This window comes from Triplophysa dalaica, chromosome 2 (genome assembly GCF_015846415.1).
Source record: "Triplophysa dalaica isolate WHDGS20190420 chromosome 2, ASM1584641v1, whole genome shotgun sequence".
Classification (NCBI taxonomy): domain Eukaryota; kingdom Metazoa; phylum Chordata; class Actinopteri; order Cypriniformes; family Nemacheilidae; genus Triplophysa; species Triplophysa dalaica.
The window spans coordinates 1,975,744-1,998,651 of record NC_079543.1 but is presented as its reverse complement, the minus strand read 5'-3'; the positions used below and the strand labels follow the sequence as shown (position 1 = coordinate 1,998,651).

The following is a 22,908-nucleotide window of genomic DNA, read 5'->3' as shown; positions in this document are numbered from 1 at the left end:
ACACAGTTGATGAGGTTATCTACACTAACACAAGGAAACAAAAAGAACGATTGACTATGTCTGATAACAGAGATAATAATCTCTTCAGTGTGATAATAACTGATGTGAGATCAGAAGATGCAGGAGTTTATTTATGTGGAGTTTGGCTTTACAAAGACTCCTACAGTTACTCCATTCTTACTGCTGTTCATCTTCACATTATGAGTGAGTGGAACAAATCAAAGTTAATCTATTTGTCATTGTTTTTCTTGTATTATACTTTATATATTATAATTATTGTATTCTATACAATTTCATTTAGCCTCAGTTTAGAGTTTAAATGCTTTTAATACAGTAAATGTCTTCATATGTGATTGACAGATTCATGTTGTTTGGCGTCACAGAGAGTGATGGTGAATACTGGACAAACTGCAAACTTCACCTGTCAATATTCACAAGATTATAAAACTAATATTAAGATCATTTTAAAAAAAGGAAAAGTGTCCATTGATGTGGTGATCTACACCATTGATACACCAAAACAAAATGAACGATTCAAGATATCTGACAACAGAGAAAAAAATGTTTTCATTGTGACAATTACTGACGTGAGATCAGAAGATGCAGGAGTTTATTTATGTGGAGTTTATCTCAACAACATCTCCTACAGTTACTCCATTCTTACTGCTGTTCATCTTCACATTATGAGTGAGTAGAAGAAACTCTCAATAACATCTGCTGTAGCATTTCATTGTTGCATCATATTTTTTATAATTTAACACAAATGGATGATTTTTCTGCCGTGTTCAATACATTCAAAAATGATTGATAACTAGCATATTGTTAAGATTGGCAGTGTGGTTCTGTTCTGTGTTAAGGAGTGCAGCGATAAATAGAAACAGAACAGAACAAGCAGATGTCTTCAGTTCTTAAGGTCATTTAAGGTTATCACATAATTAAAATGTATTTGAGACTTCTGAAAAAAAAAGAACAGAAGTCGAGTCCCAAGTGTAAATGTGAAGTGTTGCTGGGGATGCAGGAGGGCAATTTGCTCCTGAGCAACGCGATAAGCTGCTATTAGCTGAATGAATTTTCAAACAGAAGCTGTGATTGCGTCATATTTCTATAGGGAGAGGAGGATCGGCTGATGCAAGCTTGAATCAAGTGACCTGCCAGAACTAACGCTATACGCTTGATTTTTGTTTGTGTGTTAAGTGGCTCCAGTGTTTGGAGATGAAGGAGGATCTGCTCAGATCATATGTCCTTATGATCCCATCTATACATCAACATCAAAAAAACTGTTGAAGAGTTGTACAGATAAAAATACTCTCATGGAGATGAACATATGGAGTGTGAATGATGACATGACAGCAAGTGTGTTTAGTGTGAACATCACTGGACTGACAGCAGATGATGCTGGGAAATACTGCTGTGCCGTGACATTAGAAACAGACGTGATTTATCTTTACACTCATCTCATTATTATCATCAAACAGGGTGAGAGACATTTTCACTAATAATGAATATAAAAACTGACTTTGTTTGAATGTGAATCTTTATTGTTTCTTCTTTAAAGAACTTCTCTTGAATAAGAGTGAAGGAGACAACATGTCAATGGAGTGCAAACATCACGCTGAATATCAGAAAGTCTTCTGTAAAGCACATGAAGTCTCAATGTGTGTCAATGATGGAGTTTCATTACAGTCAATCAGAGATGATGAATTCTCTTTAAGTGATGAAACATCTACTGGAGTCTTTACTGTAAACATCAGTCATCTGAGAGAAGAGCATTCTGGGATATACTGGTGTGGATCTCACATCATCACTAAAGTGCATTTAAACATCACCAGAGGTGAGAGAATTTAGTTTCATTCATTTTATTTGCCTCATCATCGGCCAGACAAACACTTTTAATTTGATGTTATAATCTATAATTGCACATAAACTATCACAATGAACTGTTTGCATTCATGTTTAAAATGTAGTTGCCATTTTCACAAATTTACAGATCTTACAGTTTATCATATTGTGAATAATTTTGAAATTAAAAGCATCAGTGACTTTTGTCCTGTAGTGTGTGACAAAAGTTAAACTATTAAATATATGATATAATCATTTAAATTGATAATGAAAGAGAAAGAAAAGCTGTTAAGAAGACAGGCTCATCTAGAGTTTTGTGGTCATTGTGGTGTACGGGGTTCCTTTAGCTCAACATCTAGTTCATTTCAATTCCAGATAGCAAATATAATTGATTTAATGTTGAAAAAATGTAACATGGCTTATTCTCAACATTAATTCAACAATAAATTAATTATTTTGCTTTCTGGGTTACCAGTTTGATTAGCAAAAAACACACATCATGATTTTTTTTGTTATGGATGAAAGTGTCTGTCAAATGCATCAATGATTTATTTAAAATAAAGTAAAATAATGTCTGGTCTGTTAAACACTGTGAATGAATCTGAACAGAGTAAACTCATGCTGTGTACTAGTCTTTAGGGTTACATATACCTGGAGGTATTACATGATCATTTCATGTCCTGTGACCTGTCATCTCCACTGCCCTCAAATAATATACAGAAAATAATTCATGACCAATAACAGATTATTACAGTTTTTATAAAGAGTAATCTTAGAGTAGTGATGGCTTTATATAAAGTGTGTTAAATCTTTCACGTTGTTTTTTGAGAAATACTGTTTGTGTGATGAACTGACGTGTTTTTTCCGACCACAGAAAATAGTTGAAGGTTCAGTGTCTAAATTTATTTGAGGTGTGAAGGTTTAACAAACACATTCAGGAAATCAACAGTGAGACCACATGAACAGAGAAAAATAAGAACAGAGGTTATGTGCAGTCTGCACAAGACAAACTATTGTTTTATAAAACTACATTTATATCTCATCATTTAGTGTTAAAGATATTTTTTTAGCAAACACTGAACATTTTACCACATTTTTACACATCACATGTGTGGCTCCACAACATCACTTTGCATTATAAAAAAAGACTAAAACAACCACAAATATTATGAAAAACAGGACAACAAAGACTGTTGGTGAAATACTACTAAACAGTTATTGACTTTGAATAAAAGTGTCGGCCAAAATGTAAACATGAATGTACAATACAAAGAGATTTACAGTCTATTAAGTGTACGTTTTTTTATCAAACTCATAACTCTTTTGCAGCTAGTGCAATCCTCGAACACGTATTAAATGTGTAAATTGGATATGAATACTAATCAATATTTTTGTGTAAATATGTGTATTTGAGTCGGTATGTAGTTATTATTTTGTTTAGTTTCAGATTCCTCAATGATGATGATGATGATTATTGTGTGTGTTTGTGTGATTCTGCTGCTGATTGGAGGAATCACTCTGATTAAAGTTTATAAATTCAAACACATCAAGACACCAGGTGATGATCACACACACACACACTCACGCACTCAGACACACACAAACATACACGCACATGCACATACGCAGACACACGCACAAACACACACATGCAAACAGACACAAACATACACACACGCATGGACGCAGACACAAACACAACACACGGACGCAGACACGCACAAAAAAACACACACACATGAAATATAAGATACAATTTTATAAATATAAAATTAAAAAAATAAAATTTGTTTCTCTCTTAGGTCCAGGATCATTACCCACAATCCCCTCCTCTGATGATGTTCTGTACGCTGCTGTTAATTTCCACAAGCATGAAGATTCTGTCAGTGATGTTTCAGTCACCTTCAGTAAGGACGAGATTTACAGCGCTGTCAGTCACAACACAAGACTCCAATAACACAAACATTATTCACACTTTTATTTTCACCTGTCCCACTGCAAAAATAAACAAGTCACAGTGTCTTTTGCTACATCTTATAAAACCTCCTATATATCTGCTCTTAAATAGCCAGTTAACATTGGCACAGAACTGTTCAAACACTTTTCTAAAACTTGAATAACTTTTTATAGCTCTTGGAAACATTAAACTGTTTGACATGAGCTTCAGACTTATTGAGAACGAATGATGTTTATATATTTATTTTCATGCCTTTAAATTTTAAAATAATCATCATACTACATAGGGATGTAACAATATTTTCCGTATCGTGTTACAGCATCAGCACTCAACATTATCGTGGGCACATGACTGTATGAAACAAGAGGTCTTCCGGGCCTAACATAAAGAAAGTTAGAAAATATAATAGATATTATTTTTGGCAATGTCCATCTGGTGTGATTGTTTTATTTTAAAAGGGATATTTAAGTCATTTAACCCATTTCATACAATAACTCATTCCTACAAGCAACAGTTATGACTAAAGGATAAAGAAAAGAAGATGCTTATGACACGTTTCCAAATCATCATATGTCATTTTTAAATATTACAATAAATATCGTACCATGGAATCATCATACAGTGAGATTTTGGTATTGTTACACCCTTTGTATTACATTGCATCCTATACTGTTTTAATCAAAAGCAACTACAAATAAAACTCTCTAAATCTAAACCCTGTTGATGATGAATTATTCAAGTAAAAGACAAACTATTTATATTCTTGAGATCATAAAAGGCAGATTTCACGGTTGTGTTTTCTTGTGACAAATAAACATGTGAGTCAGATGAAGGTGTGATTAAAAACAGGAAATGGTTTACGGTTTCAAAAATAGCCTCAAAAGTTTCCACAAGCATCTTCTCTCTCTCTGTGTGAGCTGGTTACTGGTCACTGAATTTATTTTTACATTTGCTTAAATTTGGACAGTTTATTTATAAATAGATTTTAAATGTGTGATTTCTCTTTTATGGTTTGTGTTAATAATAATATGTGTTCAAAAATATATATTTACAGCAGCACACTAAACACACGCAGATGTGATGTGTGAATGAATGTTGTGGCTCCATCTAGAGGTGAATATTATTATGAGTTCTGACTGACTGCTGCTGTCCGTGGTGCTGAACTCACTGATGGCTGTTAAAGTGATTCTTAAACACACAACTGCACATATCACACACACAACATTCACATCATCAACACGTGTGATCCAGAAGAGAGATCCACATTCATCTCTGTAGCTTTTAGTTTAAGAAAACATGTATTTTATTGTAGCACATCAACTTTCAAAACCTAAATCTTTCTTCTCTTAAACCTAAGTCAAAACGCCTAGCCTGTTGAAGAATGTAACATTCTGAAAATATTTCTATATACACCGTTATTTAAACATGCCAGTCAAATTTTGTTGCCAAAAAGCAATATCAATGTTGTGATAGCACACCCCATTAGAGCAGGAAAATGCGTACATTTTCTTTATTTTGGAATATATGAGTATTTAATTTTTAATAGTAAGTCAATATAATAAAACATATTGAAACCAATGACTTACATTTCAAAGCTTGATCGCCACTTGTAAATGTAAAAAAGGCATCGATCTACAAGAGCCATCTAGTGGAAGATTTAAACAGTGTCACTGTAAAGATGTTTCCTGCGATCATTGTTTTTATATGAATGATGAACTCAAAAAGGGTAATATTTATAGAAAAAATGATATGAGTTTGGACAAGAATGGAGTTTGATGGGGATCTCGGGGACGGGTGAGAAAATGTGGGAGTGTGGTATAGAACTCTCTATCTTCCTACACTCCTTCACCCCATCAAGATCGCTGCGTTCAGCATACCAGCTGTGTCTTGTATTGCCTTCCCATAAGGGCATTAAATCACTTTCCCGCTCATTCTCATTCACAACTCCTTGGTGGCACATTCTTCCTAACTCATTCCGATAAACTGCATCTCTAACAACATTGAAAAAATTGCTTAAAATCCATCTCTTCTGTGAAAACTTGACAGACAAATTAGTACAAAAAAACACTAACCTTCCATCTTCCTCTCAACAGGTAGTGGTCTATCTTTTGTTGAAACTAGTAACTTTGTATTAGTACCTATTGTATTATTGCTCATGTATGACATGTCGCATATTGCTCCCTGAACTCTCTGTAAATCGCTTTGGATAAAAGTGTCTGCTAAATGACTTAAATAAAATGTATAGATTCAGGGCTATATCGTTTTTTTACAAGTATATAAAGCACTGAAGTTGCAGTAGGAGGAGGTATGCACCTAAATAAGCTTGTTGCGACCCATCGAAAAAACCGAGAGAGAGAGAGAGATTTTTTTTAAAGAAGAAAGCAAGTCAATATTAATGTAACATTAGCTTCACAATAATTAACAACATGTTTAAAAATACATAAAAGTCGGCTGAGACTGTTTTGCGGGCTGTGTGTGGTATTCTGTCCTGTGGACTCATGGGATATAGAGCATCTCAAGTATTCATCGCTGAGTACTCTAGAATCTGGGCGTAACCAGTTAGCCATCCGGGATGTTCTATGCAACTCTTTTATGAATAATCATCATTCAGACTTAATACTCTGCTCAAGTACTGTTTTCTCCTACTACACAGTATTTAAGTAGGCGTGTTTGGACGCAACATTAGTATACGCACGTTCAAATCTCGCGAGAAATAGTCCACAGCCCGGATATTTCTCGCCTACTGTTTTGTGAATACTGATGATTTGGACTTACTATTCATTCGCCGACTGCTTTTTTCCTACTAAACAGTAAGGAAGTTTACCATTTAGGATTCAGCCAGTGTTTCATAAGTGATTCGTTTGAGTGATTCGTGAGTGATTCATTTTGAGTGATTCGTCAGTGATTCACTTGAGTGATTCATTTGAGTTATTCATATGTGTGATGCATGAGTGTTTCTCTTGAGTGATTCATTTGAGTGATTCATGAGTGGTTCACTTAAGCGATTCATTTGAGATTTTCATATGTGTGATGCATGAGTGTTTCTTTTGAGTGATTCATTTTCATGAGTGATTCATTTGAGTGATTCGTGAGTGGTTCACTTAAGCGATTCATTTGAGATATTCATATGTGTGATCTTTTGAGTTACTCACTTACATAAGAGATTTATTAATATGAGTTTAAAAACTTTTTCACAAGTGCAGCTTCTCCTCTAATTTACACTTAACTCATTCGAAGCCAGCCTTTAAAAAAAAAAGTTGCCAGCCTTCGTCAGCGTTTTTTATCATTTACACCCAAATTTAATGGCTCACAGTACATTTTCTGTAAAGAATATATGGACAAACAATATGTGAAAGAACAGAGTCTCAGCTTTACAACAAAAGAAACCGTATTCTTCTATCTTCATTTGTTCGTTTTTTATCACTCCGTAGATGTGGGTAGGTTTCATAAAAAAAAACACCATTTTGATTAAACAGCTGAGATTATTAATGTTTTTTGTAACAGATTCTGCCCAGATTCCACTCAGAACAATCATAAATATCCGCTAAAACATATACGTTCTAGGTTCTGGGATTCTGTACTTTTTCCCAAAGGTGTGTAATAGCGCCACCTGCTGTACAACAGTACAAACACGGATTGCCATAAAAACTCGTCTTTGGCGGGGAAGCATTTTTTTTAATTGATGAGATAACTTGTCAATGGCTTCGAAAGAGTTAATGGGCCACATCCGAGCCAAAGTCCTTTATTTAGTCATCTCAGGGCCAAACCCGTGCCACACTGATCATTTCTACCCATTAAAACATCAATGTGAACCAGATCATAGGCCGAGGACCCAAGTGTGTAGTATGCCACAACAAAACTTTGCTCCCTGAGATCATACACACAGATAATCACTGACAAGACAACGTGTCCAACGCTTGGATTCCGCTATTTAAAGAATACTGTATAATATTGATAAAGATGAATGGACAGGCAGGATGGTTTGAACATCACATTCATCTGTTTATTATTTTCAAAGTGCCTCCGGTGTTTGGAGACGCTGGTTTGTTTTGTGTTCAATAGAAAACACTTCAAGAGGACACGTGACAGAGAACACACCAGACTCTCTTCTCTCTCAGGTCCTGCATCTACTTCACGGGGGTCATGTGAGATTCTGACGGGTACATAACCAAGAACACACACAGACAGTACTTGCTTTTTTAAGACAGTTTTTATGCAACTTGTCAGTCTAACAAACTTAACAACCATGATGCTGAAGGATCTACATATGTGAACACATCTGTGCTTTTGATTTTACATAAACACTGTTGCACATGATGCAAGTTTTAATGGCAACAGATCACAAATAACCATACGAAGCTGATAATGACCTGCTCACCCACTGATCTACACTGAGAAGCGAGACAGGTTTAGTCTTGCCTGTCCAATAATCTTTGGTTGTGTTTGTTCATCTCTACTATATTCATTAAACATCGGAGGTGCTCACCATCTAAATAACACATTCAGTATGTGTGAAGAGCTTCAGTCTGGTGTGATTAAAACAGGAAGAATAAACCATGAAATGACACTTCAAGAATATAAGTTTCCACTGCAAATATAAACTAGACACGACACATCACCATTAATCACATACATTTCAATTAACATCTTTCACACCTCTCTGAATATTATGATATTTCACCTCCTGTATCTCTGTACAAACTGCAGATACTGAAAACTTGTGGAAAGCTCTTTTATAAAAACATCTCATCTCAGATTTGTGGAAAAATTGTATGTGATCCAAGTTTTTCATTAACAGATCATTTATATTATTTTGATAATGAGCTAATTGTTCATGTGTTTGAACTAGAACCATATATTTTATGTTATTTCAGGTTATTTCTTTGAAGTCTATTGTATGATTTGAATGTTGTGTGTTCAGCAGGTGTGTTTACTGGTCAGTGTGAGGACTAATATACTACATCTGTATATGAACTCAAACACTGAGAGAAATCATGACTAATACATTCTATAGTTAAACTTCAACTCAAATCAATGTGTGTATTTCACTCCCCCTGCTGGTTATTATGAGTCATTACACAAACCTCTGACAGTGTGTCACGTGGTCACAGCTGAATTTCCCAAAGAAGAGAAACGAATAAACATGATTATTTGAGTGTCAACTAGATGGCGCTGTGTGAGTGTGATGAATGACGTGTTGAGTCACTGGTGATAGTGGGCGGGGCCAGTAAAGCTGATGATCAATGATAAGAGCTGAAGAAAGAGGAAGAAAGTCAAGCAGTCACATGTAGAGACACACAGACAACATTCAGCATCAAGAAGATCAACAGAGCTGCTGTGAAGCTGAACTCAAGTCACAATGAACATCCTCCTCATCTTCACTTTCTTCATCATCTCAGGTCACAACTTTTCTCTTACTCATGATGTTATCATACACTTATTTCACTCGTTTATATCACTGGACACACAAATGAAAGACTAGATGAGCTTTCTGACACCATCAATCTGATTGACAGGTGCTGTAAGATGCATCGATGTGATTGGATATTCTGGAGGAAGTGTTCTTGTGGATTCACAAAGACGTTGGCACAATGACTACAAACAATATCTATATAAGAAGCACCCAGATGAATTGAAAATGTTAATTAATAATGAAAAACGCAATGCATGGATAAATAAAGGAAGATTTTCTCTATTTTGTAATGAATCTAGAGGCCTCATGATCTACATCAGAGACGTTAACACACAGGATTCTGGAACATACCGGATTGGTGTTGATGGTAAATGGTCTGTTGATTTGATTCTGAAAGTGAAAGACGGTGAGTTATTATAAACATGAGTGAAGTATCTGCTGATCATGTCAAAGCTTCTGATGATTGTGAAATAAATGTCTTGATATGTGATTGACAGATTCATGTTGTGGGGCGTCACAGAGAGTGATGGTGAATACTGGACAAACTGCAAACTTCACCTGTCAATATTCTCAAGATTATAAAAATAATGACAAGATCATATATAAAGAGAGAAAAGACTCCATTGAGATGATCTACAACACATGGAATCAGAAAGAGAGATTCAGTATTTCTGATGACAAATATAATAATCTCTTCAGTGTGAGAATAACTAATGTGAGATCAGAAGATGCAGGAGTTTATTTATGTGGAGTTTATCTCAACAAAACCTCCTACAGTTACTCCATTCTTACTGCTGTTCATCTTCACATTATGAGTGAGTAGAAGAAACTCTCAATAACATCTGCTGTAAATTCACACAGTCTGTGTTTGTTCTGTAATATTTGATGAGCGGATACTCAGCAGGTGGAATCATCTTCAAGTGTCATCACCATCAATATAAAAACACTAATTTATTAATTTCACATTAAGTAACATATTAAGTATGTTATCTCATGTCTTATAGATCCAGTTTTGTCTCATTGGTGGGTGAATAAATCTGTTTCTGTTGGTGATGAAGTCAATATTACCTGTCAGATCCCAGAGGAACATAAATTCAGTCCAAAACTCTTCTGTAAAGAGGATGAAAATCACATCTGTCAAACCGTCAGCAGATCTGAAGTGAAACTAAATGATTTCTCTGATAAAAGTGTTTTTACTGTGATCATCAGTGATGTGACAGTGAGAGATGCTGGAGTTTACTGGTGTGGAGCAGAAACCAGTCACACAGATTTCACTTTCATCTCTCTCACCACTAAAGTTCAACTCAAACTCATCAGTGAGAACATTCTCTCTTTATTATTTGTAATTGTTGTTTTATCACTATACATATTCACAAATCAATCTCATTTGTGTGTGTGAAGTCCCTGAAGTGTTTGGAGATGAAGGAGGATCTGCTCAGATCATTTGTCCTTACGATCCCATCCATACATCAAAGACAAAAAAACTGTTGAAGAGTTGTACAGATAAAAATACTCTCATGGAGATGAACAGATGGAGTGTGAATGATGACATGACAGCAAGTGTGTTTAGTGTGAACATCACTGGACTGACAGCAGATGATGCTGGGAAATACTGCTGTGCAGTGACATTAGAAACAGACGTGATTTATCTTTACACTCATCTCATTATTATCATCAAACAGGGTGAGAGACATTTTCACTAATAATCAATATAAAAACTGACTTTGTTTGAATGTGAATCTTTATTATTTCTTCTTTAAAGAACTTCTCTTGAATAAGAGTGAAGGAGACAACATGTCAATGGAGTGCAAACATCACGCTGAATATCAGAAAGTCTTCTGTAAAGCACATGAAGTCTCAATGTGTGTCAATGATGGAGTTTCATTACAGTCAATCAGAGATGATGGATTCTCTTTAAGTGATGAAACATCTACTGGAGTCTTTACTGTAAACATCAGTCATCTGAGAGAAGAGCATTCTGGGATATACTGGTGTGGATCTCACATCATCACTAAAGTGCATCTAAACGTCATCAGAGGTGAGAGAATTTAGTTTCATTCATTTTATTTGCCTCATCATCGGCCAGACAAACACTTTTAATTTCATTAATTTGTTATTGCTTCAGAAGAATTTATTTTGTTGTTTACACCGTAGTGTTTTTTATCTACAAACAGAATTTATGTAAATCATCACACTGAAATATTAGCAATTCATGCTTAACGATGTTGTTACAGATCTGATCATTTCAGATCATTTTAAAATCGAACATCAGTGACTTTCATTTATGTGCCGCTGTCCTGCAGTGAATGAAAAAAGTTTTAAACCACCGAATGTATTTAATTAAAAACTGATAGTGGGACAGAAGTAATTGAAATCTTTACAATAAAATAAATGCTTCATTTTTGAGGTCATTATAATTTATTAAAAAAATATTTTGTCTTTTAAACACTGTAAATTAATCTGAACAAAGTGAATTTAGTGTTTGATTCATTACAGTTCATTTCTTTAGTTTTTTAAGGATAATTTCTGTATTCGTCTCTGTCTGAATAGTGAAACCTCCACTGCCTTTAAAGATTTAAATTTTTGACCAAGAATCAGATTAATTTAAATCAGTATTTATAAAAAATAATCATGACATCTTTATACAAAACGTGTTCATGTGTCTGCGAAACGCTGTTTGTGTGAAGAACTGAAATGTTTTTTTCCGACCACAGAGAACAGTTGAAGGTACAGGGTGTACATTTATTTGAGCTGTGAAGGTTTAACAAACACTTTCAGGAAACCAACAGTGAGACCACATGAACAGAGAGAAATAAAAACAGAGGTTGTGTGCAGTCTGCACAAGATAAAAGATTGTTTTATAAAACTGTGATGTGTTATCATGAACAAGTAAAGTTGTGAAATACTGTAGATTATTTATAGACTTTAATTTCGCTTTCAGTCTACATTCATGCTTACATTTAGATGTATGCATTTAGCAGACGCTTTAATTCAAAGAGATGTAGAGTTTAAATCTTTAAATCATTTTGCATTAAGGAATATGACATTCATATTCATACTGGCACAATCCTCTATCAACTGAGCTGCAGAAACATAACAAATATTTTTTGGTAAAAATGTTCTTCAATAAAATTGTAAACGATTTCATCTGTTACTATTTTGTTTACTTTCAGATTCCTCAGTGATGATGATGATTATTGTGTGTGTTTGTGTGATTCTGCTGCTGATTGGAGGAATCGCTCTGATTATAGTTTATAACTTCAGACACAAGACACCAGGTGATGATCACACACACATCACTACCAGTAGTAGCATATAGAATATAATATGTATTAAATATATTTATTATTGTCACGAATCTGTCTCTTATTGCCACTGGTTGTTGTGGACTTTTAGTTTGCATTCCTTAGTTCCTGTTTCTTATGTTATGTTGTAGATCCTTGTAGTTCTTTTTGTTCATCGGCTCCAAGTTGATTGTCTCAGGTGTGTCTTGTTAGCTCTCATTAGTTTATGTTTTCATATCCCTGTGTTTGCCATAGCCCTTGTGGGTAATTGTATGTATTTATTGTGTAGTTTATGTTTGTCTTTTTTATTGGTTTTGCCAAATCTTGTCAAGTTCATGTTTCTATTGCATGTTTTGGATCGATTAAACATTCATCATCTGCATTTAGATCCATTTTCTCTCTTCTTTTTCTGGACTGCTCGTAACCATATTTTCCATTCTCTCCCAGGTCCAGGATCATTACCCACAATCCCCTCCTCTGATGATGTTCTGTACGCTGCTGTCCGTTTCCACAAGCATGAAGATTATCTCAGTGATGTTTCAGTCACCTTCAGTAAGGACGAGATTTTAACAGACTACACCACTCTCAGACACAACACGAGACTCAACTAATACATGTATTTAATCAGATTGTAATATTTTAATATTTACAGTAATATTTTAACATTAGCTAAGGCACAGCTGTTTTATATAAACATGTAAGACACATTTGCCTTTCACCTTTCCCACTGCAACCACAGTGGCTTTTGCTACAATTTATAAAACCTCTTAAATATTCTCTCTTAATTGTACAAATGCTTTTTTGCTGTTAAATGGCTTTATCTTACTTTACTGGTTTTATAAGCACATGACAATAAACTTTCTAATCTGTTGTCTGCTGGTGATGAATTATTAAAGTGAAAGATGAATTCTCTATTTTCTTTCACTTGGTGTTTTATTCTTGTGATCATATAAGGCAGATGTCACGGTTGTGTTTCTTGTGACAAACTTACATGTGAGTCAGATGAAGGTGAGATTAAAAACAGGAAATGGTTTCAAAAATAGTCACAAGTTTCCATCAGACTCTTCTCTCTCTGTGCATGAGCTAGTTACTGATCACTGAATTAGTTTTTGCATCAGATTCAGTTTTGAATGAATGTTGTGGCGCCATCTAGAGGTGAATGATAGTAAGAGTTCTGACTGGCTGCTGCTGTCCGTGGTGCTGAACTTACTGATGCTGATCACACACCTCACAACTGCACATTTATACACACAACATCCATAAACACTCCAATGACGTAAATCACATGTGACCACAAAAGAGATCTGCATTGATCTGTGTAGCTTTTCGTTTTAGAAAACATTTATTGTTCTTACAGCACATCTCACAAAACTCAGTGTTGTCTGTGTTAAATCTGTATAAAAAATGTATTCAGTTCTCAACCTGTTGAAGAATTTTAATTTTTTAATTTTAAAAAGGTTATAAGCATCCATTGAAAAGACAAAAGTTCTGATCTTCTTCATGAGTATGTTGTGCACGTTAATAATAATCGTGTTGTATATTGTTTGAAATATTCATTGCATGTTTGAACTTTTATTATTCAGCTCTTACGGTGATTTTCTGAAGATTAACGGAGACTTCAATCTATGTGTGATTTACATTAAAACTTCATCAGGAATGTTGTCTTTCCATCAACGATGTTAAATATCCGAACATATTGTCTTGTTTGGATGTGTGTGTATTACTGAAGGAGCTCTAAAACGAGCAGAAAGCTACAGTGACATTAATTCTGTCAAAAAGTGTTTTTTCTGAAACGATTCTACATTAAATACTTTATGTGAGAATGTCCATTTTAAAAGAAAATAGCTCCAGCTAGAGGGCGCTGTTTTTTGTGATGAATGACGTGTTGAGTCACTGGTGATAGTGGGCACAACACCATTAAGCACATATATTTCAGTTAGCCTCTAAAATATCAGTTTTTAAACAGCCAGTTAAACCTTCATAATAACATAGTAAAGTGCGAAAGTGTAAAGTGTGTTTATATATGCTAAAGAGACTGTGACATTATCATGAGCTGTTCACAACTCTCTGAATATTCTGATGTTTCACCTACTTTATCTCTGTACATACTTCAGATACTGACAATCTGTGGAAAGATCTTTTATAAAAACATCTCATCTCAGATTTGTGGAAATTTTTTATGTGATCCAAGTTTTTCATTTACAGATCATTTATATTATTTTGATAATGAGCTAATTTATCATGTGATTTAACTAGAAACATATATTTTATGTAATTTCAGGTTATTTCTATGAAGTCTATTGTATAATTTGAATGTTGTGTGTTCAGCAGGTGTGTTTACTGGTCAGTGTGAGGACTAATATACTACATCTGTATATGAACTCAAACACTGAGAGAAATCATGACTAAAACATTCTTATAGTAAAACTTCAACTCAAATCAATGTGTGTATTTCACTCCGCCTGCTGGTTATTATGAGTCATTACACAAACCTCTGACAGTGTGTCACGTGATCACAGCTGAATTTCCCAAAGAAGAGAAACGAATAAATTTGATTATTTGAGTGTCAACTAGAGGGCGCTGTGTGAGTGTGATGAATGACGTGTTGAGTCACTGGTGATAGTGGGCGGGGTCAGTGAAGATGATGATCACTGATAAGAGCTGAAGAAAGAGGAAGAAAGTCAAGCAGTCACATGTAGAGACACACAGACAACATTCAGCATCAAGAAGATCAACAGAGCTGCTGTGAAGCTGAACTCAAGTCACAATGAACATCCTCCTCATCTTCACTTTCTTCATCATCTCAGGTCACAACTTTTCTCTTTCTCTTCATGTCATCATACACTTATTTCACTCATTTATATCAATGGACACACAAATGAAAGACTAGATGAGCTTTCTGACACTATCATTCTGATTGACAGGTGCTGTGAGATGCATCGATGTGATTGGATATTCTGGAGGAAGTGTTTTCGTGTATTCACAGAAGTCTTGGTGTGAAGGCTGTTTTAAATACACGACTAAACTAACCTCCCCGAGAAATATTATAAGCTATCACAAACATGATCAATGGATTATTGAAGGAATATTCACTATGTATTGCAATATACAGGACCTTCTAATGATCTACATCAGAGATGTGAACACACGGGTTTCTGGAACATACCCGATTGATGTTGATGACAAATGGTCTATTAATATGACTGTGACAGTGAAAGAGGGTGAGTTACAATAAAAATGAGTGAAGTATCTGCTGATCATGTCAAAGCTTCTGATGATTGTGAAATAAATGTCTTCATATGTGATTGACAGATTCATGTTGTGGGGCATCACAGAGAGTGATGGTGAATACTGGACAAACTGCAAACTTCACCTGTCAATATTCTCATGATTATAAAAATAATGACAAGATCATATATAAAGAAGGGAAAGACTCCATTGAGATGATCTACAGCACATGGAATCAGAAAGAGAGATTCAGTATTTCTGATGACAAATATCACAATCTCTTCAGTGTGAGAATAACTGACGTGAGATCAGAAGATGCAGGAGTTTATTTATGTGGAGTTTATCTCAACAAAACCTCCTACAGTAACTCCATTCTTACTGCTGTTCATCTTCACATTATGAGTGAGTAGAAGAAACTCTTAATAAAATCTGCTGTAAATTCACATATTATCTGTTTGTACACAGCAAAATCCCATGTGTTAAATCAACACTGCTCAGAGTACATATGATCCCACTCCATAGAGTGTTGAAGATAATGAGGTAATGAAGGGATTAATTAGAGATGATTTAGCTTTTATGACGAACACCTGCCGTTAAAAAACACAATCACTGAAGGAATGAGAAAAACAAGAACCACAACTGACATCCAAGCATAACAGTAGATGGAATCAACTGAAGATAAAATAAGGCATTACATTGTCAAGATCTGAGTTAACAACAAACATGATGAACAACTTAACTTTCTAACCAATGTTTTATTTGTCATAGGTTTAGATCTTGACATTTTATTGGTCAGAATATGATGTCACCATTATGGTGGACAGTGTTTGCTTTAGCTGTGGTCCTGAACTGTATACACTAGGGTTTCTCTGCCACAATATATGTATACATACATATAGAACTAGCAGTTACTAGTGTCTTGTAAGTAATGACTGAGTCATTGTTGCTTTATGTAGTATTTAATGATGCTATTCAGTATGTCTTTATTGATACATCTCAGTCTTTTGTTGATTATTTTGTAATAATTTATAATGCTTAAATGTAAGATTGATCAATTGTTTTGTTTGGATGCAAACATACATGAACAATCATGTATGAATCTCAACAACTGTGACAATGAAAAGAAAATTTCATGCTGCAATGCATGCTTTAATAACACGTTAGAAAAATAATCTCAGCATGCACTACATCATTACATACCACATACATTATAACCACTGTTGAGGAATGTGGGAGAAGAGTTGATGTTTTTCTCTTCGGCTGTAGAAAACATTAATTTCCATCACACTTAGTTATTTATTCAAATTTTGTCTTTTTATGTTTTCATAAATGCCTGAATCTTTATAATCCAAAGAAAATTATGAATATACATCACTGTATTGTTTCTTAATTCTTACAAGCAGCAAGTTCTGATTTGATTTATGAGTGCATTTCTTGAATTATACACAGATGTTCATCATCAAACACTACTACATTTGATTAAAACATAGTTTTATAAGATACATGTGCTTCGAGCACAACTATTACAAACACTGACCACCATGATTGTGAACGCATTTTTGGATCAACGAAACATCAATATTAACGCTCAATAATAACTCCAGTGGACGTCTGGCAGGAATAATCTGGTAAATTCAGATGGTATTACTGTTTATAGAGTTGTTTAATCAGATCTTGAGGGATTTATTGTCTTTTTATATTCAGTTGATTTCGTCTAATGCTGTGATTGGATGTCAGTTGTTGTTCTTAACTTTTACCACATCTTTCTGTTTCAACACATGGGACAAACTAAGGAAAGTCTTTACTCAAAAAGGAAAGAGTCAAGAGCTCAACTTCAGTTATGCAGGTTGTTAACAGCAGGTGTTTGTCCTTCATGCTTAGTCATCTTTTAATGATTCACTTAATTTCCTCATTATATTCAACACTACATCAGTGTTACTTTAACACTCTAGGGAATGGGACCATATGTACTCGGAACAGTGTTGATTTAACACTTGGGATTTTGCTGTGTATTGATGATTGATGATATTGTTTCTGTTTGTGTGTGTGAAGTGTCTCCAGTATTTGGAGATGAAGGAGGATCTGCTCAGATCATCTGTCCTTATGATCCCATCTATAACTCAACATCAAAAAAACTGTTGAAGAGTTGTACAGATAAAAATACTCTCATGGAGATGAACAGATGGAGTGTGAATGATCACATGACAGCAAGTGTGTTTAGTGTGAACATCACTGGACTGACAGCAGATGATGCTGGGAAATACTGCTGTGCAGTGACATTAGAAACAGACGTGATTTATCTTTACACTCATCTCATTATTATCATCAAACAGGGTGAGAGACATTTTCACTAATAATGAATATAAAAACTGACTTTGTTTGTATGTGAATCTTTATTATTTCTTCTTTAAAGAACTTCTCTTGAATAAGAGTGAAGGAGACAACATGTCAATGGAGTGCAAACATCACGCTGAATATCAGAAAGTCTTCTGTAAAGCACATGAAGTCTCAATGTGTGTCAATGATGGAGTTTCATTACAGTCAATCAGAGATGATGGATTCTCTTTAAGTGATGAAACATCTACTGGAGTCTTTACTGTAAACATCAGTCATCTGAGAGAAGAGCATTCTGGGATATACTGGTGTGGATCTCACATCATCACTAAAGTGCATTTAAACGTCACCAGAGGTGAGAGAATTGTCATTTAAGACATCTATTTTTATTTGGCCACGACAGTCACAGATGCATTTCAATAACTTGTTGCAGAAGTAATTTAAGGTTTACATTTATATGCCTGAACACTTTCTGAAAACTTTGCATCGCTCTAGTGTCCTTGTATAACTCAGCCTGAGGGTGTTGCTTTAATATTTATTGACAAGCAGTCATATCTCTTAGAATTAGGGCTGGGAAAGTCAACCTGTTATTATCGCATTAACACAAACATTAATTAACTCCTACTATTATTTTATCGTTTTATCTCAGTTTTTTTAAGTCTTATTTTATTTAGAAAGTCCGTTGTTCACTGGCTCTGAAACGTTACAGACAAACCATGGATGGGTCACAGAAGGGGTGGGATGTTGATCGGTACTGTCTGGGGAATGGTGTCACAACGCGTCTCAACCAATGAGAGTATTTTGGGTTGGCCTAAGACTGCTGAAGCGCGCTCATGAACCATGAACATCAGAACTGAATGGAAAGGTACTAATCTCTTACATGGACATTTCGTTTTAAACAATCATCAGCAGAGTTGATAGAGCAAACCAAAACATTTAATCTCCCTTCCTTCAGCCATTTGATTTTCTATAAGTGCCCTCGCCCCACAACGACGTAATATGAGCGGGTGTAAGAGGCTTATTTTATACTATTAATGATAAAGCGGAAGGAAATCAATAGCCTGCTGAATATCAAAATTTCCCCGACTAAGGTACATGGGCATGTCTCAAAGGGTGTCACAGGTCCCCCACAAAATATACTTTTCCCCCTTGTCCCAACACCACAGATTGATCAGAATATATGCCCTTTTGTTGCAAAGATTGCTTCCATTGTTTTTCTTCATTTGTAAGTAGCTTTAGATAAAAGCGTCTGTTAAATGACTAAATGTAAATGTTATTTGCTTTTGTTTGCCTGGAATGTAGATATTTTATATATTCAGATGTATTTAAAAAGCTATTCCCAAAAGCACATTTAAACTAACTGACATAGTCTCAATGATTTATTTTATATAAGAATTTGTTTATGCAGTCTGACCCACTATCGTTCAGTGACTGCTTTGTTTAAATTGGGGATCTCTCGTTCTCACTTTTCACTCAAACTCGTCTCCTGGGCATGAAGCTGTTCTCAGACATGGTGTTTCTCTCAATTGCTTTAATTCCTTTGAGGGTGGCGAAACATCCGTCTGGCTCAGGTTTTCATCTTCGTCATCATTTAGCAAGAACTTTAGAGATGTTGTTTATTTTACACTAGGCATAAACTTTTACAAGATTTCATTATGTAAGGTTTTTGACAAATCACAAAATTGAGTGTTATTGAAAAAGACAATCGTAACATACATTAGACAAGCAACCCGTGCTCTGAATTTACACACTTATACATATCCATCCCACTTTACAATTTAAAATAGTCTAAAAACCACAAAAAACATGTGTTGAAATAATATTGAATTCATTTACAAGTTTATACAATTTAGCTTTTATAAAGAACTGCCCCACTTGCCCACATGTGAGCCAAAGCTGTTCTTCATATAATTTTGTCACAAATGCACGTCACTGTTTTTTTTTGTGTGTGAAAAGCAGTCATTTTTCCGACCACAATAAACAGTTGAAGTTTCCGTGTCCACATTTATTTTCAGATATAACAGACTGACTCAGGAAACCAAGAGTGTGACCACATAAGACTGAATTCAGAGAAATACAGATGTTGTGTGTATAACTAGTATACACGTGTCTGTGTGTCATTTTATTCTGTTATTACTTTGTTTGTTTAGTTTCAGATTCCTCAATGATGATGATGATGATTATTGTGTGTGTTTGTGTGATTCTGCTGCTGATTGGAGGAAACACTCTGATTATAGTTTATCGATTCAGACACAACATGACACCAGGTAATGATTACACACACACACACACACAAACACTCATCAAAAACATAAATAAATTTTGTTGTAAAGTGAATTTATTTAATGTCTTGAACTGTGGCTGTTACATTAAATGCAATAAAATGCATTCTCTCTCAGATCGTGGATCAGCCCAAATATACCATAATACACAATTACCCACAATCCCCTCCTCTGATGATGATGATGTTGTGTACGCTGCTGTCAGTTTCCACAAGCGTGAAGATTCTGTCAGTGATGTTTCAGTCACCTTCAGAAAGGACGAGATTTTAACCGAGTACGCCACTGTCATTTACTGCACAAGACTCAACTAAAGTTGTTCAAAGACGTCCTACAGTGTTTAAATAACAGATTGTGTTTTTTTTTATAATTCGTAAACAAGACAAACGAGACAAATGTGGTTTTTTTTGTGCTGTTTTTGAACGTGAACATGAAAGAGGGTAAACTCATAACATCAGCAAAGCGTTAAACTAAAAGTTACATGTTTATATGCTATGAAAGAACATTTTAATACTTTTTATTTTAGCAAAACTCAGAGCTGCAAGAGGCTGGAAATTGTCTGATTGAAATTTCTTCTGAACTGCTCTTGTGGTTTTCTTTTGCTTACTATTTATCTCTTGATCATAGAAACCAGAAGTGTAGATCGTGTTGTCTTGTATCAATCAAACATGAAGGCAGATAAGAATGTTATTAAACAGGAAATGCTCAAAAAAGTTTCCATGAGTCTCTTTTGTCTGCACAAGTTTGTTTTCATAATTTATTAAGGTTATTTTCTCTTAGTTTGGAAAGTCTGTTAGAGGTAAAAGTTTAATTTTAATTATGATTTGGATTAAATCCAGGGATGTGTTGTTGTTTTTTTCTTTCTTGTTTTTCACACTGTATATAGTAGTGTGTGTCACTGACATGTTTGTTTTATGTTCATGTTTCTCTCCTTTGTATTTTGTATCTTGCTCTGTCTTCACTGTGGTTGGCTAGATTGAAACCGGATAAAGCAGCAGAGACATTTAATGAAGAGAGAGACTGAGTGAGTTTTTGTATGATCAAGAGTGTTTTAAATAATCGCAGGTTAAATTGTTGCTTGCTCCAGGCAATAGTAGAGTTGTTCTGTTTGGTGTTTTTTTTTGATAATTGTTTTTCTTTTCTTATTGCCATAAAAGTGTAAATAAGTGAAATATCTTGCTTTACAAATATAATGCAAAGCACTGTGTAAATGCAATGTAAGTCGCTTTGGGTAAAAGTGTCTGCCAAATGCATGAATGTAAATGTAAATAAATATTAACGACAAAGTAGACACAGAGATGTGATGATGTATGAATAACTGTTGTGGCTCCATCTAGAGGTGAATATTAGTAAGAGTTCTGACAGACTGCTGCTGTCCATGGTGCTGAACTCACACATACACATGCACACACAAATATACACACGCACACACACTAGCACACACACACGCACACACACACGCACACGCGCACACACACACACCATGAAAACTCAAATCACATGTAATACAGTACAGAGATCTAGAAAGATGTTTGAAGCTTTTTGTTTTACAAAACATATATTTTATTAGAGCACATCAACTTACAGAACTCCATTTAGTATCCCTGTGACCAAATGTTTCTACTTAAATGCTTAGTATGTCAAAAAATATACATTTCTATTCTGTATACACAAAGTTGAAAACCAGATCTGATTTATTTGTTCTTAAAAAGCAAAGTTAATGTTGTTAAAGTTTTGCTACTATGGCACACTTTAGTTGATTTACTGGAAGAATTAGCATTTTTAATATGTTGAAATATTTAATTTATATGAATCATCATGAAATCATATTAAAAACGACTTCTCGTAGCATTAATCATAATAATTCTCAAAATCAGAATGCATTATTGAACGTCAGCGTTGTAGCGCAGAGGTCAGTACACTTGGTTCCCATCTGACATGGGTCACATTCCAATACACATCCCCTCTCTCTGTCTTTCTCTACTGTTCTATACCATTAAAGGCAAAAAATTATGTTAAAAAAATGTTTGAACATAAAGTATTGTTTGATATCATTTTAAATCATCTTTATTCAGCATTCATCATTGCACATACTGAGATTTATTTGCGGCCTCTATCGTCAGATTTAAATAATGTTGGGTTATTTTTAAATCAGTTTCTTAAATGGATGTGCACGAGGCATACATGAAACACAATTTATTTATCTCCATATTAGACATTATTGCTGTCTTCCAAAGTTTATCTTATACACTTACACTTACACTTTGCAAAATGTATTTGTTACAAATGTGAGGTTTTTGTTCCATTCACAACACCGTGAATTGTATTTCTCAGTGTACTATTGAAACACAGTATGGCAGGGATGAGCTATGCTTGTAGACCAAAAATCCTAAAATGAGTTAAAGTTATTGCACTTTTCGAAAGCTTGGTGTTGGGAATGTAGTTTAATTCATTTATAGCATACATTTTGTAATTCTGATGATTTTACTGTTTTCAAAAGTTGTTTTTAATTTGTGGAGATTATTTTAATAATCATGATGTGTTGGACTATGTGTCATACATCTGATCACAAAA

General features: G+C 34.6%; 3 protein-coding genes across 3 annotated transcripts; all 3 read left to right on the top strand.

The window, feature by feature from the left end:
* The first annotated feature begins 1,290 nt into the window (after positions 1-1,290).
* On the top strand, positions 1,291-4,387 carry LOC130438062 (uncharacterized). Its single transcript, XM_056769826.1, has 4 exons — positions 1,291-1,476; positions 1,556-1,831; positions 3,281-3,397; positions 3,642-4,387. Exons 1-4 carry the CDS (start codon positions 1,311-1,313, stop codon positions 3,794-3,796), a joined length of 714 nt encoding a protein of 237 aa, XP_056625804.1. The 5' UTR covers positions 1,291-1,310; the 3' UTR covers positions 3,797-4,387.
* Positions 4,388-10,008: 5,621 nt separating this feature from the next.
* On the top strand, positions 10,009-13,363 carry LOC130437778 (polymeric immunoglobulin receptor-like). The gene is made up of 6 exons (XM_056769348.1): positions 10,009-10,024; positions 10,214-10,525; positions 10,611-10,892; positions 10,972-11,247; positions 12,383-12,487; positions 12,941-13,363. Exons 1-6 carry the CDS (start codon positions 10,021-10,023, stop codon positions 13,102-13,104), a joined length of 1,143 nt encoding a protein of 380 aa, XP_056625326.1. The 5' UTR covers positions 10,009-10,020; the 3' UTR covers positions 13,105-13,363.
* A 2,635-nt stretch (positions 13,364-15,998) lies between these two features.
* LOC130437908 (polymeric immunoglobulin receptor-like) lies at positions 15,999-20,769 on the top strand. Its single transcript, XM_056769574.1, has 5 exons — positions 15,999-16,123; positions 17,774-18,055; positions 18,135-18,410; positions 20,206-20,322; positions 20,455-20,769. The coding sequence occupies exons 1-5, from the start codon at positions 16,120-16,122 to the stop codon at positions 20,646-20,648; spliced, it is 873 nt and encodes a 290-aa protein (XP_056625552.1). The 5' UTR covers positions 15,999-16,119; the 3' UTR covers positions 20,649-20,769.
* The last annotated feature ends 2,139 nt before the right edge of the window (positions 20,770-22,908 follow it).

Excerpts from the sequence above, each read along its gene's own strand:
- LOC130438062 (XM_056769826.1), top strand. The coding sequence starts at position 1,311 with ATGGAGATGAACATATGGAGTGTGAATGATGACATGACAGCAAGTGTG. Across the intron at positions 1,477-1,555 it reads CATTATTATCATCAAACAGG|AACTTCTCTTGAATAAGAGT; the intron begins GTGAGAGACATT and ends TCTTCTTTAAAG. Across the intron at positions 1,832-3,280 it reads GCATTTAAACATCACCAGAG|TTTCAGATTCCTCAATGATG; the intron begins GTGAGAGAATTT and ends TATTTTGTTTAG.
- LOC130437778 (XM_056769348.1), top strand. Across the intron at positions 11,248-12,382 it reads GCATCTAAACGTCATCAGAG|ATTCCTCAGTGATGATGATG; the intron begins GTGAGAGAATTT and ends GTTTACTTTCAG. Across the intron at positions 12,488-12,940 it reads CTTCAGACACAAGACACCAG|GTCCAGGATCATTACCCACA; the intron begins GTGATGATCACA and ends ATTCTCTCCCAG.
- LOC130437908 (XM_056769574.1), top strand. Across the intron at positions 18,056-18,134 it reads CATTATTATCATCAAACAGG|AACTTCTCTTGAATAAGAGT; the intron begins GTGAGAGACATT and ends TCTTCTTTAAAG. Across the intron at positions 20,323-20,454 it reads CAGACACAACATGACACCAG|ATCGTGGATCAGCCCAAATA; the intron begins GTAATGATTACA and ends ATTCTCTCTCAG.